Raw genomic sequence first — 22,289 nt, forward strand, 5'->3', positions numbered from 1 at the left:
CAGGTGGGGGCCCAAATTTGAATCCCGACCTCTGCTTGACTCAGCATTGTGTAAATATGGTCAAATCACTTAATCTCTCCATGCTTAAAAAAAGTGAAATACAATGTTCAAATGGTATTTATGTTACCTCTTCTTGATGTGCACAATCTTGTAGATCATCTCCCAAGTAAGGTACATCACGTTGTTGCTTCTGAGCTAGGCTTGTGCTATATAAATACCAGTAATCACACTCTATAAGCTCAATGTTCAGGAGAGTTGCGTGATATAGGGACAATGTGTTTCCATGTGCTCAAGTTAACATTTGAAGTGATAATGGCCACCCTACCTGTCTACCATGCACTTCAAAAGGGGCTCCTCTGACCCAGAAGTGAATGGAAGCATTTGGTGACCTTTTCATTGTTATGAAGTGCTTGATAAATTCTGCATTGGAATATAAGAGTAAAGCTGAAGGCCGTGCACGATCTCTCTGACACATAGGTTGGAAATAGACTGATTGGCCTTGTATATCAGATAGTCTGTCTCACTCTATAGATGAACCCAGCATGTCAGTCTACAGATCTGTGTTTGAGAGCAAGTTTTACCGATATTTAAATTTCTTTCATCTGGAGCCTTCACAGAAACATCCCATCAAGATCTCTAATAAAACAGTTTTCAATTGCTGAAATGTATTATTTTGTCTCAGTGGAAGTAATATCCTTCTTGCAGTAAAAAAACAATCATAGCTAAAAACAAGTGCACAAAGCTGAGGTGCAGCCAACGGATGCATGTTTTTTTCCTTAAAAGTTCTTTTTCTTGTACCTCTTCACAGTACGAAGGAAAATCCTGAGTATCTTGGACTCAATTGATTTCAGCCAGGAAATCCCAGAAGCCATGCCTCTGGAGTTCTTTGACCGTTCCCAAATAGAACAGGTTATTGCAAACTGTGAACACAGGAATCGTCGTGGCCAGACCGTCTGTAATGTTAAGGTAAGGCCAATGATTGGAAAATCAATTTAGATGGTTCCAAATGAAAAGAAGCCTATACTCTGCAAAAAAGTGAGTATATTTTTCTCCATGCTATTTCCATGTGCAAATAGTGTAAATTAGTAGAGAACTGGAAAATGTGCTAAAGTTATCCCAAGTAGGCTCAAATTACCACGTGCATGGCATTAATGTGCCATAAATGTCCCATGCTATTCGTTTTTTCTTATGACTTTGGGGGACTAAAATTGTGCTACATTTATGGTTTTGCAAGTGCAAAGTAGAGTAACTATATATTCGCCTGTTGGTTCTAAGTACTTAATCTATTGCAGGTGTGGCTGAATTTCTCTCTGCAGTTCACAATTTGGTCTATAACAGTGCAAGGCTAGCCAATCAATGCCCATACTTTGAGACAAGGCTGCATAGAAGTGGGTGGGAGGACCGACTTTCATGTAAAATGAACAATCTCATTGTTAGTGTTGGTAATTTCAGATACTGTTTCAGTACTAGATTAGTTGTAGCACTTACACACCTATGTAAAGCATTTCAATTACTGTGATGTTTTCTATCCTTGACCAATTGAGCATAGTAGCTGTTCAAGAATTGAAACTGCAGCAGTTTGCCTAATTGTAACCATTTATCGCCAGTGGGTCAGATTGATAACTGATCCCTGCAGGACTTAATTGAAAGCCTGCTTAATTTCCTTGCTCCCATCCTTGATTCAGTCTTTTAGTTCATGATTTTCTAGTCCTCAATTTATCTGTAGATTTTACCTATTATGTCGGAAAATGTGGTACAGCTGCATCACTAAGTTAGACATCATTCTCCTATTCCAGCAAGCAGGTTGCCTCACCAAAATCGTCAGGCTATTTGTTGAATGCGTCACCTACCAGCCATTGCATTATCAACTATTTTGCTTCATTGTCCAATGTGTAGTGACAATTCGAATTATCTCATGGAGACCATCTATTTGGGAAGAAGCAAACATGCTGTCGCCCAAAGCATGTAACTATGATGAGAGGTCCACATGCCCCAAGACCCATAGGCTTTTAAGCTGCAAAGAAAATTGTGTAGTGGTAAACCTGAAGGAGCGTGGATTTTAGAGCATAAAGACCCAACGTGCCATATATATAGCCAATAGGAAATGGAAAGACTTAGATGAGATGGCCAGATCTTTGCAAATAGCCTACTTAAATACGAACACTGCTCGCAGATCGCTGAAGCATTGATGAAGCCACGCAGCAAGCAGCACTTCTGACCTGCCTCAGTTAACTATTTAATAACTGTTGACCTGCCTATAGCACCTCTTTCACTATGCATCATTGAACTTTCTGTGACTGATTTTGGGAAATTAACCTCCTAGGTCCATCCTGGGTAACAAAGAACGTATTCAAGCTCAGGACCACACTTGAACACTTACCAAAGATAACCACAAATGCAACCTCATCTTTTGAGTGTGCCTCCTCAGCTTCGAATAAGAATGCAAACCTTTTTTTGTGCCACAGAAGCTTAAATTCTGTGTTTTTTCTTTGCGCACTGCCCAGTCCTGCAGGTCTTTGTAGCATTTAACAGGCTTGTAATCATGTCATCTTTGGTAGTGTACTGATTCATTCCATCACTATCTACTTGATTCAAAAGAAAAAGCTGGCATAACCACAGGGGAATCCTTCAGGAACTTTTTTTAAGACCTTATTTTGTGGTAAAGGTAATGGCTCTAGGGAAGGAGTACCCTTGTTTGCATGCTCACCCCATTTTTCTGTGCTGAATTTTATGACTAATGTTTGATCTCTGCACACAGGAGCACTGCTGTCCAGTGTATGTGCTGTATTGCCGGAAACATTTTGTAAATTGGTTCACCCCTAATTGACTTGCTTAATTTGACTAGAAGTCCTTAATATATGGTATGGAAAATGTACCCAGGGCAATGACCACTGTAAACTGCAACACTGATTGTGCCATTCACAAGGAGGGCCTGGTAAACATGGTTTCAGGCCTATTGTGAGTACCTTGACAGCAGCAGTTTGAACCCTGCTTTATAGACCTATAAAAACAACACTTTTGCCAGCAGATAGGAAAACCTGATTTTAAACATTAGGTCACCCTTAAGCACACCTTGCTGCCTACAAGGTAGGGTACGTAATAGTTAACAGTGGAACATGTGTGACTTTGGAAATGGCATGTTCCCCCAGTGATTATGCCCAAAACACCTTTGTTATTGGTCAGTGTGTAGCTGGCGCATAGGAAAAGTCAAAGTATCGATTATATACTGTAATCTACAACTTTTGATCTGTACAAGTTACATACTCCATTCAAAGACTTATTTTTATATTTAATGAAAAATCCAATCGTATGGTTAAGTCACACTTTATATTAAGTATATGGGAAATGTAACACTTCGAAAGTTATCTTTACTCTGCCTGACGCTTCCTGATGCTAATTTGCATTGGCCCTTCTTCAACTCCTCTGCTGGTGCTTGGCTTGAATTTGGTGTGAAAGAGGTTTGAAAACTGCTCCCAAAGCAGAGACCATGGCTTGGGAGTAGGAAGGTTTTGTCTTCCTCGCAGTAGGAATACTTGTTGGAAAGGGCCCAGGAACTTCATTACTTTCAAAGGGACTTTTCGTGTTGTAAGTAAATGTTAGGTGACCCCTCAAAAGGCCTCAGCTTTTGTCCCCCTAGTGAAGTTGGCATCAAACCCATTCCGAGGGAAGCTACTCCCAGAACCACATAGGAGGGGAATGCTCATTAATCTGGTCACGCCTCTGGGTGGGCACACCAGCTTTACACAAGGGGAAAAAGGGTTTCCTCATCTTGGAATTTGGTGATGAGGTGCAATGTGGGATTCTTTGCAGTAGGGCAAACAGGAACTGCTACAAAAGGTACATCTTTGATAAGGGAAGAGCCAGGAGTCACCCCTACTCTTAAACATGTACCAGGCATAAATGTGGGACACAAAGGAACCATCTTGAGTACATTTTCTAGACCTGCTGAAGATCAGAAGAGGATTTGACCATCTGTTTGAGTCCTGAGAGGAGCCCTGAAGGGCTGGACCTGCTCCCTTTTGTATCCAGGACAAAGACGCGGACTCCAAGGGTCAGTTGGCTTGCCTGCGTGGCTACAGGGACACAATAAGCTGCAAGAGGCCTTTTCCTGGAAGTGCCTAGCTAACAAGTGGCAACTGGACCTAGATGGGACTTTGCTTTTGGCCTCTACCTGGTGCCCTTTGCTTCTTTAAGTGCCCTCCCTGGAGAGATTCTGGAGAGGATGTTGTCAGGGGTGGGGAGAGGTTTAGAAGTATGCTCGTGGTTTGTTTGGATACCAGAAGAACATTTTGAAACTTTGAAAAACTTTTCCTACAGGGGAACCTGCAAGGGAAAGGGATCCAACCAGCTGTTTCACTGAGTCTTATTGATTTTCAGCTTCATCCCGGTCAAGCCTCCAAGCAGCTCTGAAATTGCGTTTCAGCAGCAAATCGACAAAGCTCTATAGGGGCCAACCTGTTTAAATGTATCCGGCCTTTGGTTACACAATAGTGGATACAGTTTCAGTGGTGGCCCACTTGAGAAGGATTTTTCTTCTAAAAAAATGGCTAAGTTCCTTTCCGTGTTTAGAATTGGAAACTTTTTCAAACCTGTTTGACTTCCAGGACCCCATCCACTTATCGCAGGCCACCAGGTCTCTATCACAGTCTTCCTCAAATGACACCACTTTCATAGACTATCACTGGCACTATATGCTTTATGGTGCATTTGTCACTTAAATCATTAAAAACTAATTTCTCTGATTTCCCTTATTGTATTTTTGGTATTTTGGTTCTATTTTACTCTAAAAGTTTTTTTTTATTTTAAAATTGGTTGTGGAATTTCATTGTGTTTTGTGACCTTTTTTTACTGTGAATGCACTGCTTAAATACTTTACATATTGCCTATGATTTAAGCTGGACTGGTGTATGTCACGTTACTAGGAATTGAATGCAGGTTTATTGTATTTGATGTGTGTGGCCACTAGAAGGTGGTGGCCTTAATCTTTGAGGTGGACACACCAAATAATTATCCACTTTCCTACACCTATCAGATGGTGGAGTTACAAGCTCAGCCCACCTGATTCCATCAGGATTGTAATTTGGAGGGAGGTTCTAAATCACCAGAAAATCCCCTTGCGGCCACTACACAGTAGTGTTAAAAACAGAATGTGTACAAGCAGAAATGGGCAAAGGGGAAGTACATAATGCATAGTGAGGCAGTGGAATTTTTTTTTTTTTTTACTCTGCATTTTGTGGACCAGCTTCAATAGTTTTCTGTACCGATGTGTGTAGGAAGTTGGCTCTGTATATTCTATACCAAAGTGAGGTATAGTGTGCACAGAGTTCAGTGGAATCCCAAAGGTAGGCAGAGGTAAAGTAGATAACACCTTACTCTCTATTTGTGGTAGTGTGGGCGAGCAATAAGGCAGTATCAGAGGACAGTGTTAAGCATTTGTTGTACACACTCAGTCAGCAAATGAATTCACACACACAAAGACTGACCTTCAGACCAATTGTTTTTGTATGAAAATATTCTTTTAGTTTCTTATTTTCTAGAACCAAGCAAGCCTGGCACCGGTAAGCAATACATACTTTACAGTAGTAATGCAGTTTGTAAACAGCTATACTTTGTAAATACAGTACAGAGACTTGAATGGGCTTTTCAGTAAAATACCATGCAAGTTACTTTTTAGATTATTTTTCTTACTCGGAGTAATATATCTGGATACTACTCTGGGACATTTCCTGTAAACAAGCTCCTGGTAGCGGTTGGGGGTTCCTTCTGGATTTAGGCTGCAGGCATCGGCAGGAGGCTTGAGGCAGGTCAGGGGTCGCCAGATCTCGGGTCAGGATCACTGCGGTGACCTCCTTGTGGTGTTCGTCCACTCAGGCCATGGACGGCGGGCGCAGAGTGGGCGGATTTGCGGTGTCCGGCCGGAGCCAGAGGTTGCAGGTGAACAAACCCGGTGTTCACGGGAGACAAAGTCTTTGTGCTTGAAGGCAGGCAGGTCCTCCGGGGTTTTCGAGTTTGCTGGCTGTAGGACACACCGGGATTTCACAGGAGCAGGTTCAAAGTGGAGACAGGAGGGTAGGGCTGGGGCCAAGTCAGTGGGCGTCTTCCTTCTGTTAGCTTCGGCACAGCTGTTCGGTCCTTCTTCGTCTTCTTTTATTCTTCTAGTTTCTTGTCTGAGGAAGCAAGGTTCAGCGGTGCCCCTAAATACTAGATTTAGGTGCATTACAAGTAGGTAAAAGGCAGGGACCAATAGGACCCTTCCCTGGGGTGGGTACACCCCCTATTATGCTACCCTCCAGTGGGAGGCGGGCATAAGCCTGTCCCTGGTTCGCTAAGTTCCCCAATCTGCAAGATGGCGGGGACTGAGAGCTGTGCTTCATCTCTCCCCCCCACCTGAGGGGTAGACTTGGCAGAGGTGAGCACACCTCTCTCCCTCACTTGTTTTTCCCGCCGGTTCTCCCACCCAAAGTGGGGGTCAGAACCAGTGGGGACCAGTTGCTGAAAGCAGCAAGTGTCCTGGGGAAGCTCACAAAGGCGGCAAGCCTTTAAAGCTTCCCCTTCGTGATCCCTGCCCATCCTGGGGGAGAAGGCTTGGCACCTCGTGCCAGGATGTGCATTATTTCAGGCCCCAGAGAGCAGCAGGCTCTCGACCCAGGGGTCCAGAAACATGTCTGGTGGTGGCAGCTGAAAGGGTGTTTTTTCTCTAAATTTTTAGTTACCCCTGAAGAACGGCTAAGGTAGCTCGAAATGCATTGGGTTGATACGATGAAGATTGCTAAGAATGGAAGGCATATCTTTTGTATGAGAAGAAAAGTGAAATCATGACGCCTTTCATGTGAATGGTGAAAATAACTAAAACACTATGGATAAAATGGATAAAAATGGGTTACGAAATGAAAATGTATTCTGTGTGGACTTTTTTAAAAATTAAGCTGTGCGTCTGGGACAAGGGCAGAATTGCGCTCTTAAATTCATGGATTATCATACGTGTGCCACTGGGGCAAGGCACCATTCCAGGCTGCATGCGCGAGCAAAACATTGGATAAACTTTGATAATTACTCAGCATAAAAAGGGTGTGCATTCTATCACTCATTTGAACAACAGCAGCTGAAAGCAGCCACTCAGCCTGGACACTAGAGGTAGGTTAGTTTTCAGGAGGCATCTCTAAGATGTCCTCTGTGTGCATTTTTCATTAAATCACACACTGGCATCAGTGTGGGTTTAATGTGCTGAGAAGTTTGATACCAAACTTCTCAGTTTTCACTGTAGCCAATATGGTGCTGTGGCGTTCGTAATGACCAACTCCCAGCACCATATACTCTTAATGGCAGCACTTCACTTACAATGTCTAAGAATGGACTTAAATGCTGTAGGGGTACAGGGCTCATGCCCAAGTAACCTCACCACTGGTATAGTGCACCCAGATAGAGGGGTGACTGATCTATGCCAGGGCAGTGGGTTGTAGGCAGGGCACACAGAGATGTGTGCCATGTAGACTCTTCACTTTGTTCTGCACCAAAATGTGCAGCCTGCAAAGAGAGAGAGATAGAGAGATAGAGAGAGAGAGATAGAGATAGAGAGAGAGAGAGAGATAGAGAGAGATAGAGAGAGAGAGAGAGAGAGAGGTATAGGGGCTCTAAGGGTGGCACAATAAGTACTGCAGTCCTTAGAGGTCTTCCTGGTCACAGTGCCCTGGGTACCTGTGGTGCCATTTACTAGGGGCTGACCTGTGGCCAGAGATGCCAATTGGGTTAGTTTTGGGGAAAGAACACAGGCCCAGGGAACCAGGGCACATCAAGTGAAAGTGCATCAGTAGTCTGGCAAAAAGTGGAGGGGGGGTGTACTGCAACAGAAACCCAGCTTCTCACAGGTGTGCTTTTTCAGGACCTGACTGTCCAAGGCCAGTCACCAAGATCTCCACATCAACTGCCTGCAACTTCTAGCGTTGTTGTTTTCTTCCTCACGTGTCTGGCAATGTGGTCCTCATCAAGACGGAAAACATGATAGCCATGTATTTCCTTCAGAAGCATAGGAGGCACCTAATCTCCCCAGCTCTCTCACCTAGCCCAGAGCGTTTGGGCGGTGGGCTGTCAACCACAAGATCTATCTGCTAGCGGAGTACCAACCTCAAGTTCTCTTCCAGCACTTCCGCTGTTGGTGTTTCCCAAAGATAGACCAGTTTGCCACAGCAGAAAATGCCAAATGCGAATGCTTCGCCTTCAGGTTCCCGCACCGATAGTCCAGGGGTAATGAACTATGAATGAGTTGGTCAGGGATTTGTTTTGCCTACGCTTTTCCTCTTGTTCCACTACTTCTGTTTGTGGTTCGGAGGCTTCGGCAGACTTTTCACCCTCATCATGGTGGCTCCCACCTGGGCCCGCCATCCCCGGTTCACCACTTAGCTCGAACACTCGGTGGTTCTGCACGAGAGGCTCCCCCAACAGGCCAGGCCTTCTCACACTGAACCATGGAGAGATTAGACATCCAGACCCCAGGTCTCCCAGTCTTGTGATCTGGATCCTGAAGTCCAAGAATTTGATACCTTAATCTTTCACCGGAATGCATAAGCATTCTCAAGAAAGCGAAGATGCATACTAACCCTGCTTGTTATGATACCAAGTGGAAGAGTTTTGTGTACTACTGTTACTCATCATCGTCAATCATCTTTATTTCTGTTCGATGAACCATACAAGTGCACAGTGCAAAAGGATTATATATATATATATATATATATATATATATATATATATATATATATATCCAACAACGAAGGTGCCTGCTATGGAAGAGCCCACAACCGGTGAGTATTTGAGCTGAAAATTCTTTATTGAAGGCACTGCATGCAGAGAAAAACTCGATGACATCAAAGGAGTAAAGTCTTGCTTCCCGACGCGTTTCGTGCTCAACAGCACTTAGTCATGGGCTGCATGCTCAAAGTTCGGAAACGCGGCAAAGCGCAATTTGAAGGCATCAGCGTTGACAAAAATCCCGCCTCAGTGGGCGTGGCCACCGTCAGTGGCATCTTGGATCTTGTAGTCTGTGCTTAGTTTTACCCCAGTGGGCTGCATGCCGCTTTCCAAACTAATAAAGTTTAATGGATCCCAAGTGGGTTGTGTACATCAGTGCTGTTGAGCACGAAACGTGTCGGGAAGCAAGACTTTACTCCTTTGATGTCATCGAGTTTTTCTCTGCATGCAGTGCCTTCAATAAAGAATTTTCAGCTCAAATACTCACCGGTTGTGGGCTCTTCCATAGCAGGCACCTTCGTTGTTGGATGTATGGCGGTTCCGCCTGGACCGCGGAAGAGCCCTACTGTGTTACAGACCTGCTGGAGTATCACTCGACCCTCCGGCGAAAGGAAACTGGTGGCTGTTTACTGAAGGATCATTCCGTTGCAGCAGCGAGGACTGATGTACACAACCCACTTGGGATCCATTAAACTTTATTAGTTTGGAAAGCGGCATGCAGCCCACTGGGGTAAAACTAAGCACAGACTACAAGATCCAAGATGCCACTGACGGTGGCCACGCCCACTGAGGCGGGATTTTTGTCAACGCTGATGCCTTCAAATTGCGCTTTGCCGCGTTTCCGAACTTTGAGCATGCAGCCCATGACTAAGTGCTGTTGAGCACGAAACGCGTCGGGAAGCAAGACTTTACTCCTTTGATGTCATCGAGTTTTTCTCTGCATGCAGTGCCTTCAATAAAGAATTTTCAGCTCAAATACTCACCGGTTGTGGGCTCTTCCATAGCAGGCACCTTCGTTGTTGGATGTATGGCGGTTCCGCCTGGACCGCGGAAGTGCCCTGCTGTGTTACAGACCTGCTGGAGTATCACTCGACCCTCCGGCGAAAGGAAACTGGTGGCTGTTTACTGAAGGATCATTCCGTTGCAGCAGCGAGGACTGATGTACACAACCCACTTGGGATCCATTCAACTTTATTAGTTTGGAAAGCGGCATGCAGCCCACTGGGGTAAAACTAAGCACAGACCACAAGATCCAAGATGCCACTGACGGTGGCCACGCCCACTGAGGCGGGATTTTTGTCAACGCTGATGCCTTCAAATTGCGCTTTGCCGCGTTTCCGAACTTTGAGCATGCAGCCCATGACTAAGTGCTGTTGAGCACGAAACGCGTCGGGAAGCAAGACTTTACTCCTTTGTCATCGAGTTTTTCTCTGCATGCAGTGCCTTCAATAAAGAATTTTCAGCTCAAATACTCACCGGTTGTGGGCTCTTCCATAGCAGGCACCTTCGTTGTTGGATGTATGGCGGTTCCGCCTGGACCGCGGAAGAGCCCTGCTGTGTTACAGACCTGCTGGAGTATCACTCGACCCTCCGGCGAAAGGAAACTGGTGGCTGTTTACTGAAGGATCATTCCGTTGCAGCAGCGAGGACTGATGTACACAACCCACTTGGGATCCATTAAACTTTATTAGTTTGGAAAGCGGCATGCAGCCCACTGGGGTAAAACTCAGCACAGACTACAAGATCCAAGATGCCACTGACGGTGGCCACGCCCACTGAGGCGGGATTTTTGTCAACGCTGATGCCTTCAAATTGCGCTTTGCCGCGTTTCCGAACTTTGAGCATGCAGCCCATGACTAAGTGCTGTTGAGCACGAAACGCGTCGGGAAGCAAGACTTTACTCCTTTGATGTCATCAAGTTTTTCTCTGCATGCAGTGCCTTCAATAAAGAATTTTCAGCTCAAATACTCACCGGTTGTGGGCTCTTCCATAGCAGGCACCTTTGTTGTTGGATATATATATATATATATATATATATATATATATATATATATATATATATATATATCACTGAAAAAACCATAGGTTTCACACATGTTATAGTTAGGAATTAGCATTTAAAAAACCTTGCAAATTCAGTGAAAAAACCAAAGGTTTCACACATGTTATAGTTAGCTGGACATTTCACTCGTAAAAAACCAATGAAATTCCCCCGTTATAGTTAGTTCAGCTAACTATAACTCACGCGCCCGCAATGCACTGCTGATGACGTCACATATTACATCACTCATGACATGGTCACTGACATCACTCATGACATCACTGATGACATCATCCAGTGAATGTGTGTTTTTCTGAAAATTAAATATGTTTTATATATGTATATCTCAAGGTCAATGGAAGAATAAATGGGTATATAAGTGTCTAAATGGATGCTTTGTTTTTGAAAAATGTATTGTGTTACTGACTGATTAAGTGTATCATAGTGAATACATGGCTTACTGAGTAATGTTTAAATATGAAAATATCTGTATCAGTCTCTCACTTTGTGTATAAGTGGCTGCATGGGTTGGTGAGTAGCTTCATGGGTGTCTATATAGGTTATTAGTTGTTTTTTTGAGTATCAGTCTGAGTGTCTGTATGGTTCGGTGGGGGGTATTATGTAGTGCATAGGTGCATGAATGAGTGATTCACTCTTTGTATTGGTTGAAGACAGCATGTGTGCAGGACTGTATGGGTGGATGAGTGTGTGAATGGTTGTGTTAGTGAGTGAATGACTGTCTCAATAGTGTCTTTATGAGTAACTACATATGTTTTAAACTAGTATATGTGACTATTGGTGTATATAAGTGAGTATATGTGAGAGTGAGAGATTGAAAGAGTTCCTGTATGAATAAGTATGTGTTTCTATAAGTGATTGTTTATAAGACTAAGTATGTGTAAGTTTCCGTAGAAGTAAGTGTGGTGGTGTGTGTATAACTGTATAAGCTAATAAATGTATGTTTGTTTCTTTATTAGCATGAGTGAGTATGTGTGAGTAACTCTATGGATGAGTGGCATTGTGTAACAGGATGTATAGGTGTATGAGTACATATGATGAGTGAGTGCATGTATGAGTGACTGTATAGGACTGTTGGTGAATGAGTGGATGTGTATGTGGTTCTTAGAATTACTTAAGAGGTTCTTGTAACTGGTATTGGTATGTCCATTGTTTTGAAAATTTCTGTCTCTATTTTTGAATGTGTGTATCAAAGGTTATATTAGGGGAAGAGGAGGTCCGCCACTCTATCACAAGGATGATGTCATCAGTGATGTCATTTGAGATGTCATCAGTGATGTCATGAGTGATGTCAGTGACCATGTCATGAGTGATGTAATATGTGACGTCATCAGCAGTGCATTGCGGGCGCGCGAGTTATAGTTAGCTGAACTAACTATAACGGGGGAATTTCATTGGTTTTTTACGAGTGAAATGTCCAGCTAACTATAACATGTGTGAAACCTTTGGTTTTTTCACTGAATTTGCAAGGTTTTTTAAATGCTAATTCCTAACTATAACGTGTGAAACCTATGGTTTTTTCAGTGAATTTGCAAGGTTTTTTAAATGCTAATTTCTAACTATAACGTGTGTGAAACCCATGGTTTTTTCAGTGAATTTGTATGGTTTTTTAAATGCTAATTCTTAGCTATAACATATGTGATTCCCATAATTTTTTTTATTGATGTCTTTTTTTTTTTTTTTTTATAAATTCTTATATTAAATGTGTTTTTTAACTTTTTATTCTCTTAAAACACTGTTTTTTTTCTTTAAAATCTGCAATATTTCAAGAATTTTTTTTTTTTTTTACCAAACAGGTAAGATATATTAGTATAACTTTGAAAATATTTTTTTTTGTGTTTGTTTTTTTAGTGCGCGTACGGTAAGCTTACGGTAAGCGTACGGTTTACGCAATGTCCGTAATTTATCTACGCTGTTTCAGTATAGTTACGCAATTTGCGTAGCCGCGCGTACTGCGCGTGGGGCGTGTACGCTACACGCGCACGTTACGCGGAAGTGTTGGGGAGTGACTGTTATGCGCATATGCGCGCGAGCGCGTGTCTTTTTTACGCGCATGCGTACTTTTGCCGTAAGCGCACCGTAAGCGCACCGTAAGCGTACGGTTGGTCATGTGATCATGAAACACAACTTTTGATTGGTTGAAACTACTTTCAGTTCTAGAACTCTCCTACACCACACCCATTCCCCTCATTTCTGCTTGTGATCCCTTAGGAGAAGGAGCTGGGTTGTCTTAGTGATACGATGGCAGAACAGCAGAGCCCTTCTGAGAGTGAGGCTAGCAGCACTACCTTGAGGCAGAGAGCGAGGAAACAAAAGACCTCTTTCATATGGGAGTATTTTTCTTTTCCAGAGGGCCAGCAAAAGGTAAATGCACCCTTAGTGACTTGTAAGCTGTGTGGCCGTGTACTTTCAAGAGGGAATCCCGACAGGAAGTATTCCTTCGGGAATCACACCATGATGAGACACCTTAAGGATGTACACAGAAGGACACATGCTCGACTTACTGAAGGTAACCCTTCAGTAAATCAACCAAGCACATCCACAGCAGCTCAGCCTGGATCATCATCTGCAGTGCCGAGTCCTTCTTCTGCAGGTCAGGTGAGCCCTTCATCTGTGGGGGGAGCATCTCCTTTTTCTTCTCCTCAGGAAATTAACCCTCGGTTTCTGAGGGTTGAAATACGGTGCGCCACTTGTCATGATCTAATTTGTTATAGGGAGACCAGTATTTCCCTAGTGAACAATAAAATAGATCAGCACACTTGTCGTACCGTCTAATATTCCCATTCATTCTTTCCTCTGTCCCTGCATGAACACAACGGCTCTTTTAAGAGCCAACCTTACCTTTCATCTATTTTTTATATATGTTTTTAAAACTTTTTTTTTTTTTTTTTTTTACCGTACGCGTACGGTACGCGTAATTATTATTTTTTTATAAAAAACACTAAAAATCAATTATCACATTACAAGGTCCTTGAGAGACTACAATGAAAAACTGAAAATGTGATTGTGGAGAAGTGGAAAAAAGGGACCATGATATTTTTGACTTACCATACCCACTCAAAAAAATATTTATTCATTTAAATTTTTTTTTAATTGCTTTAAAAATGGTTCTAGTTTTCGAAAATTATCTATCTCAATCTGAAAAAAAAGAAAAAAGTATTAATATTTAATAAAACATTTTATAATACAGTACACATATTTACATATTTTTCCCAAAAAAATTTTGCCTTTTTTTTGCTGTTTTCAGAATATATTGCATTTCACTATAAATTGAGAAAGCAATTGCATTCATCATTTAACAGCGGGCAAAAAAAAAATAACAATCTCAAAGATTGTATAAAAAAAGCCCAGAATCTCTTTTAACTTAAACATAACATTATAGAAATGCATAATATTCTAAAAAAATATCAACTAATATCAATACTTATTTCTTTAAAATACCGTCTGATATTTTTGTTTCAGAAGTATAATCCCAAAAATATATCTCAAATAACTCCACAATACATCTGGTTCCATTTCCTTTAGGCCAAATAGTAATTTTAAAATTCTTTTTTGATTAAATTTCCAATGTTAATCCAATAAAAAACTAAAGTTTAAATTGTACAGATCTCACCGATTCTCTGTAATATTTTGGTTTCCGAAAGATTTATTAATAATTAAATAAGTCCACAATAGAATTGTTTACCTTTCCGCATGGCCAAATAGTAATTTTAAAAATCTTTTTTGAATAAATTTCCAATGGCAATCCAATAACATTCCAAAATTTAAATTGTGCAGATGTTACCGATTTTGTCTAAATTTTTGTTTTTCCAAAGTTTCATTAAAAATTAAAAAAGTCCACATTACAATTGGTTACCTTTCCATTAGGCCAAATGGTAATTTGTAAAATCATTTTTTTTGAAAATTCCACTGGTAATCCAATAAAATTGTAAAATTGTTTTGTCCAGATGTTGCCAAATCTCTCTAAAATTTAGGTTTCAGGAAGATTAGATAGGAATTTGCTAAATCAAAAGGCAAACGTTGCTTAAAAATCAATTGGGAATCATTACACAGTGTCCAGCCTTTTTCACATTTAAGATAAACTGTGTAATGTCCAGAAGTTACAGTAGGTCCATCATGGAAAATTATTGCAACTGTTACAAAAGTTTTTCCTGAAATTGATAATTGCTGTCCTGTAAACTTCTTTATTAAAGTATCTAATTTTGAACCATCAGCTTTACAGCGTTGCATCATTAAAATTACATACTGTCCGTATTCCTTTAAAATTAACGTTGAAAACATGTCAGATTGACACTCACTGCATTCCATGCTATGATTAGCATCTTTAACTAATTTAGCAAAAGTGACTGTTTTACTTTCTGGCAATGTTAAATAAATAAACCTTTCAGAATCAACATTAGAGCCACATATATTATAACAGTTTTCACAACTATGTTCCCATTTATAAGAGAGACCAAATACATTTTTAATGGGAACCCCTTCTTCTTCCAGTACCTGAAGAAAAAACATCAAGAATTCCTGTGCGTCTTGCTGTACATTTTGAGAAAACTGTGTTCGTCCTGAACATACATCTAAAAGTTTTCTAATTTCAGTGGCACTTTCTATTTGAGTTTTATCATTACTCAGCTTTTGAAAAAGGAGACTCAACTCAGAACAGAATCTTTTTCCCTGATTTACTATTATCTGCTCTTGCACACTTTCCAGATAAAATGCAACATTCAGCACTACATTAGCGTAGCAGTTGACACCAGAGCTATTTTCAAAATGACATCCTACAACCTGTTCTTCATTTTCCTTTTTCTTTTTGCTTGCAATTACATCACTCCTCTTTTTTTTCCTCCTCTCTACATCTTCATTACAGATATTCTCATTTCTCCTTTTACGAGAAACTACACGTTGCTCCAACACAGGATACTGACCTAAATGAGGAGCATAGCTTCTTCTTAATCTATTATACTCCTTTACACAATTTGCATCAGCACTAACTTTTGAGTCATCAGTCTATCATGAATAAACCTGATAATGTTTTCACTCGTGACAAAGCAACATATGCCATACTTTCTTTGAACACAGTTGAACCAATGTTCACAAATGCACAATCTACAGTCAATCCTTGAGACTTGTGAATAGTTACAGCATATGCTAGAGAAAACGGAAACTGCTTCCTACGTACATATAAATCTTTCACAAGCATGAAACGAACTGAACAACGACAAATGTCTTTAACTTCTTCTATCTGATCAAATTTTATTTTTAAACATTCAATTCCATCTTTTTTCTGATAATTAATAAAACCCACAACTCTTCCCATAGCTCCATTAACTAAACCTTTTTCAACATCCAAATTTCTCCTTAAAAATACTCTACAGTTCATGCAAACATATAGATTTTTTTCTAATCCAGCTGTTTTGGAAATGTTCTTCTCTAGTGAATCCAATTTATTTTTCACTGTGCCTGTTAATGTGATAGTAATTCTTCCATCCTCAATTTTGTCCACTGCTTCCAATTTCCTGATATCTTCCTTTTCCAATTTCAAAAGCTCCTCATTGAATATTGAGCATTCACGTAGAGTTGGCATTAAGCAGATGACACTTTTCTTTTCTGCAATGTTCTTGTATATCTTCTCTGCAACTATTTCTTCCTTTGGAAATAAATTATGTAGCAGCAGACTCTGTAATGCTTTTTTGCCAGCTTCAGTGAGTAGTCCAATTCTGATATCTTTCAGAATACTTCCATATTCTTCATCGTTTGCTTGCCTCATATTAGTAGTTAGTTCCTTGTACTCAAAGAAGGACCAAATATTTGCATTACCGATGCTTCCCAATGACTTCTTTGTGTCTTCATGTGTCACAGTATTAAACACTGGTTGTCCTTTAACTGGAGTAAGTTGCAAAAGATCTCCAAAAACTATGACGTGTTTTCCTCCAAATAACACGTCATAGTCTGTCTTCAGAATTTGCTGCATTCTTAAATGCACAAAGGCAAGCATTAAGTTTGATACCATGCTCACCTCATCAATAATGAGAACTTGCATCTTCTTCAATACTCTTGAAACTTCCAAGCATGCTTCTCCAGTTAGCTTGTTGTATTGTATTTTGTTCTCATGCTCCACTGGTAACATTAGCAAACGATGTAAAGTGATTCCTTTTATGTTATATGCTGCTAACCCAGTTGGAGCAGTAACCACACAAGAAAAGTAGAATCCGTTTTTTGCTGTAGGTAGCTTCTGATGACTTTTATAAGGAAACTTTTTCCAGTTCCAGCTTGTCCGCTTACATACATCCTGATTGGATGAAATGATGTGCATGAGCACTCTTTTTTTTCATGTAGAAATCCGTGATCAATTTTGTTTCTGATCTCTTCATAAATTTGTTGCTGCTCTTGATTCAGTTGTCTTTCCAAATTTTGTAAGTCTATAAATTCTTCTTGAGCTTGATTCATAGCTGTTTCCACTTCATTCATGGCTATTGATGCTTCATTTTCAACGATTGGTTGTCCTAGGGGATCTTGACTGAGTGTTCCTGAACTTTGGCTGTCCTGAGAACTGTCTCTAGCTATTTCTGCTGCAATTGTAGTTTCCTGTTCAATTTCTTCATTTAACATTTGCAGATAAGTTGAGAATGTACTGCATTGTATGCTGTCTTTGCAAGCATTAAAAGAATCTTCATAGCTTTGAAATTCTCCCAGTAGTTCATCCTCTGTCGCCATGGTTTAAACAGCTGTAAAAGAGCCAAGTAGTAAAATTCCTTTTTGTCAGTAGTGTCGCAACTCAGCTTCCTGTGATTTATCAAACTTCCTTTTGTTTGCTTCACCAAACATCCTTCCTCACCAATGACTTTATATTTTCCATTGTTGATGTCTTCTGCGGCTTTCCGTGAATAAATGTAGTTCTGCAGCACTTCATACAGACACATGTTCTCCAGATGATGACTTATCTTTGGGTAATATGTGTCCAACATGTTTGATTTCAAAATATCTGTACTTTCTGGGTCATTCTCGGCCAAATATTCAATTTCTCCAACAGATTTCAGTACCCGATTTCTCATTGCTGCAAGGCCTAAACTTGCCCAAATTATTCTTCTTGATTTCGAGTAGAGACTTGCAGAAGATAACCTATCTGAACATTCGTAGGATCCAATTTCTCGATGCGATAACATCTTCAAACTGAAACTGTACAGCTTCTTACTGACAGTCTTCTCGTGAGAAATCTCTTCCCACATTTCCTTCAATTCTGTTTTTTCTGATTTCGTAATGTAAGACGTTACATATCGAGCAACATCAATGGAATTGTCAGCTACATACTGTATATCCATGTTAGCATTCCACATGGATAAAATGACTGGGTTGTAGTCATTTATATTTTTTGATTCTTCTTTTCTTTTAAGGTTGTAGGTATTCTTAGGTGATTTTCTTGTGATAGTATGTCTCACAGATGACATAAAACTGTTTACTCTTCCATTTGAAAGAACAGGTCTAGGAAATCCAAATCGACATTTAGTGTAGTATTTATCTTTGCTCTTGTATTTCCGTCGACAGTATTTTCCACACCGATGACTTTGGAAACGTAAAACTTGCTCCTTTAACTTTTTCTCTTCTGTGCTTTTTGGTATAGCACATGTTGCATATTCTTCAATGTAAGATAACACTGCTTCATCAGCATCTGTTCCAAACTTTGGGGCATCCTTGATCCACAACAGCATATGAATATGAGGAGCACCTCTTGCCTGGTACTCTTTTCTCCAAAAGAAATCCACTACTTCTCCTAGAGGTGGATTTTTTTTATTGCAGATGAACGACATCATAGCCTCAAATCTATGATTGAAATATCTGCAAACATTAACCGGATCCAATGAGCACAGTTCTCCTGCTGTCTTGTATTCGATGTTTTTAATGTTTGAATTTGCCTCTCGTAGAAAATCCAGTAAATCATCCCAAGCGTACTCAGCACAGCTTAGAGTAACGAACCATGTTGGTGTTCCTAAATTCCGTAACATGCATTTTAATTCACCATGACGTCGGTACCAATATTCATTTGTCCCACGCTGACAAGCCATCAGATTGATCAGTTGTGTTTCCAAATGATCATCTCGGTGCTGCACTTTCTCCATAAAATCCTTAGCAGACACATTTTGTAAATGTACTCCACTTTTTAAAATGTGATTTACTGCATAAGACAGTGCAGACAAGTCGCTTTCAAATAAAAGATGGAACAAATAAGGAATACTTTGTCGAAATCTTGGATCTTCTGCATATAGTCTTGTAGTCCGATACTCAGAAGCTGGAATCTGTTCTGGACGTTCATCGTATCGTCCTCCTTTTCCTGTAGGAAACAGCTGGGGAAAACATCGAGCTTCCAAGCTCTCCTCCCATACACTCACGGGAGTTCCTTTTGCTTTCTTCATCTGAAACAGATCAATATTGTCTCCCATAACTTCTTTTGAATGAAGAGGATGTATGCTAAAATGTTCATAAATTTCTTCTTCCTTTGACTTGTCCACTTTTTCAATTTGTCCAGTTGGTGTTTCTGTGTCTTCTTGTAAATCTTCTTCTTCTTCTTCTATATAAATTGATTCATACCATTTGTTATTCCTTTTCAAATACAAATTTGCTCTTTGTACTTTCCGTACATCTACCAGCTCCTGCCAAATCTTCTTATTCTTTGTAGGTACACCATTAACCAGAATAATTAATGGTTCAGTTTCCAAAGTATCCGCATCAATAGTTTCCATATTTTTTTTCAAATCCAAGGGCAAATACACCACTCTACCTTTTAAACCTCTCAGTAAATCTGAAGGAGGTAATTTACCAGTTTTGGGCTCCATACGTACTATGGTCTGGAACGGATGAACACATTGAATGAGTATAGACTCATATGTATTTAATTCAGAAAGTTCAGCAGGAATTGCATCCAATTCTAAATTATTATGTACAGCTCTGGTCGGCATTCTATTTTCTTCTAACTTATTATAACAGTATTTACAAATACGCTGAACTTCACCCAATTCAAAACAATTTTCAAGAAATATATATGTGGCAAAATCCTTCCACTTATAATTATCTTCATTTTCACTTTTTCTATAGAGATCAACATACCTGGTTTGTTTTCTATAATGAGTTCTGCGGCAACAAATACAAGTAATATTTGGTCTTTCATTAGAGATTATTGCAAATGTTGTTATGTGATCATTAAATGTCTTACTTACAGAGGGTTCTACATTCTCTTCCACTTCTTCCTCATTTACTGTGTCCTTTTCTGCACTGTTTTGTTCAGGACCAAAGTAACAAAACTGAATTTCATCAACAACCTTCTCTACATCTGATACCGATCCACGGAACAGAGCCCTATTCAATTCATCTAACTTTATTGCTGGACTTTTAGCAAAATACAACCGTCTCACAAACTTTCTCATTTCAGTATGATGAACAGCCAGCATCCTAAAATGATGGAAAACACTATTACACACTTTTCTAGATAGACAAGCCAGAGAATGACCCTGCAAACCAGTATTCTCTCTCACTCTGCATGGATCCAGACTTTGAAGCACCTTAATCTTCTGTTTTACACTTTTTTTAGTATATTCTCTTAGAAACTCACACAATTTATCAATAGATTCCTGACGCACAGTGCAAATACTACTACAATTCCAAGTGTACACTGGGGCTTTAGGACGTCTCCCCATAGCCTCATCCGCCATCACTTGTACCTCATCTCTTGGAACCATTATCTCCTTCTCCATTATGCAACCATTTTTCACTTCGTAAGCACGACCTCTGGTGTCAACTGCATGCAGCAAACTATTACTTTGAAAATAGCTCTCTTCATTAAAAAAAGGTTCACTACTTGAACTATGCATCCATTTTCCTAAAAACACTTTACAAAAGTTTGTTCTGTTCACTACTCTTTTCCTTTTGCTTTGTGATTTCAGTACATTAACCATTTTATCTAATGTACGCATCCTATTCAAAATTAAAATGAATAGTTTCCTTTTTAATTCTAATGCCTTTGCTGCAATGGCTTCAATTTCTTTTTTCTCTTATAAAACTTAGCCTTTTGCTTATATTTCTTCACATCCTTTATCACATTGGACATAACTCTTCTCTGAAACATTTTTCTACGTATCTCTTTAAACGCTGTTTTTCTGTTTAAGTTTATCTTTTTAGTTGCAGAAGGTATATTTGCATTAACTAAATGCTCAATTTTTTCCTCTCCTTTTCTATTGAAAACATTTTTTCCAGTACAGACATTTTGTACATTTTTCCTTTTTTTGAATATGTTCTTTAAAAAATCTTTTGTTTGCTTACCAGAAGATTTTTTCTTTTTCCCAACATGAGCATCTCCAACTAACTTAGGTCCTCCAGTTGTCTTCAAATATAGTTTTTTTTGTGGTCTTTCTTTACTCTGGATTTTGTAGGCATCTTACATTTTGTTCACTGCTCTTCAGCAATACCTGAAAAAAACTAAAAAAAAATTCCTTTATTTTATTTAAATATATTACTACATTTTTTATGTTCTTTAGAAATCTTAAAATACTATAAACCCCTTTCCTATAAATGAAAATCACTATAACACCTTCACAAATTAATTTTCTAAAAATAATTCCTGTGTGCACACAAAGTCATGCTTTGAAATTAGGCAGAAAACTGCTTTTTCAGACCAGCACCATGTGTAACCTGGTTGACTGCCTACACTCCAGCAAGGGCAACCAGCCTTAGTGATGCTGAATGTATTTGCATTACTGACTGAAACCTCAAACCCCACTCGCTTGTGAATACTGTGCATGATTCCACAGGGTAAGCAGCTGGGTGTGTGCTAAGAGTCTGCTTCTGCACCAAAAAATGGCTCCCCCTTTCCATCTAATGCAACTGTGAAATCACCAGAGCAATACGCAATAAATCTCTGCCTGTAATTCCTATATGCACACAGAGTCATGTTTTCACATTAGTCACAAAACGAAATTTCTTTGCCAATTTGAAAGCACACTTACTACTCTTTTTTTTGGCAAGTGATAAACACTTTTACAGACTGACACATTATGAATCCACTTTTCAGATTCTTAAAAAAGCACATGTCCAAACTGCTTTTTCAGACCAGCACCATGTGTAACCTGGTTGACTGCCTACACTCCAGCAAGGGCAACCAGCCTTAGTGATGCTGAATGTATTTGCATTACTGACTGAAACCTCAAACCCCACTCGCTTGTGAATACTGTGCATGATTCCACAGGGTAAGCAGCTGGGTGTGTGCTAAGAGTCTGCTTCTGCACCAAAAAATGGCTCCCCCTTTCCATCTAATGCAACTGTGAAATCACCAGAGCAATACGCAATAAATCTCTGCCTGTAATTCCTATATGCACACAGAGTCATGTTTTCACATTAGTCACAAAACGAAATTTCTTTGCCAATTTGAAAGCACACTTACTACTCTTTTTTTTGGCAAGTGATAAACACTTTTACAGACTGACACATTATGAATCCACTTTTCAGATTC

The 22,289-nt window shown here is 39.9% G+C and overlaps 1 protein-coding gene across 1 annotated transcript in view; it reads left to right on the forward strand.

The window, feature by feature from the left end:
- NUP205 (nucleoporin 205) overlaps positions 1-22,289 on the forward strand; it is an 839,084-nt gene that overhangs the window by 511,708 nt on the left and 305,087 nt on the right. The window contains exon 26 of the mRNA XM_085651995.1: positions 809-966. Within this exon, the coding sequence (XP_085508121.1) occupies positions 809-966 (158 nt within the window). The remainder of the gene's footprint in view (positions 1-808; positions 967-22,289) is intronic.

Source organism: Triturus cristatus, chromosome 4_1 (genome assembly GCF_964204655.1).
Source record: "Triturus cristatus chromosome 4_1, aTriCri1.1, whole genome shotgun sequence".
Classification (NCBI taxonomy): Eukaryota; Metazoa; Chordata; class Amphibia; order Caudata; family Salamandridae; genus Triturus; species Triturus cristatus.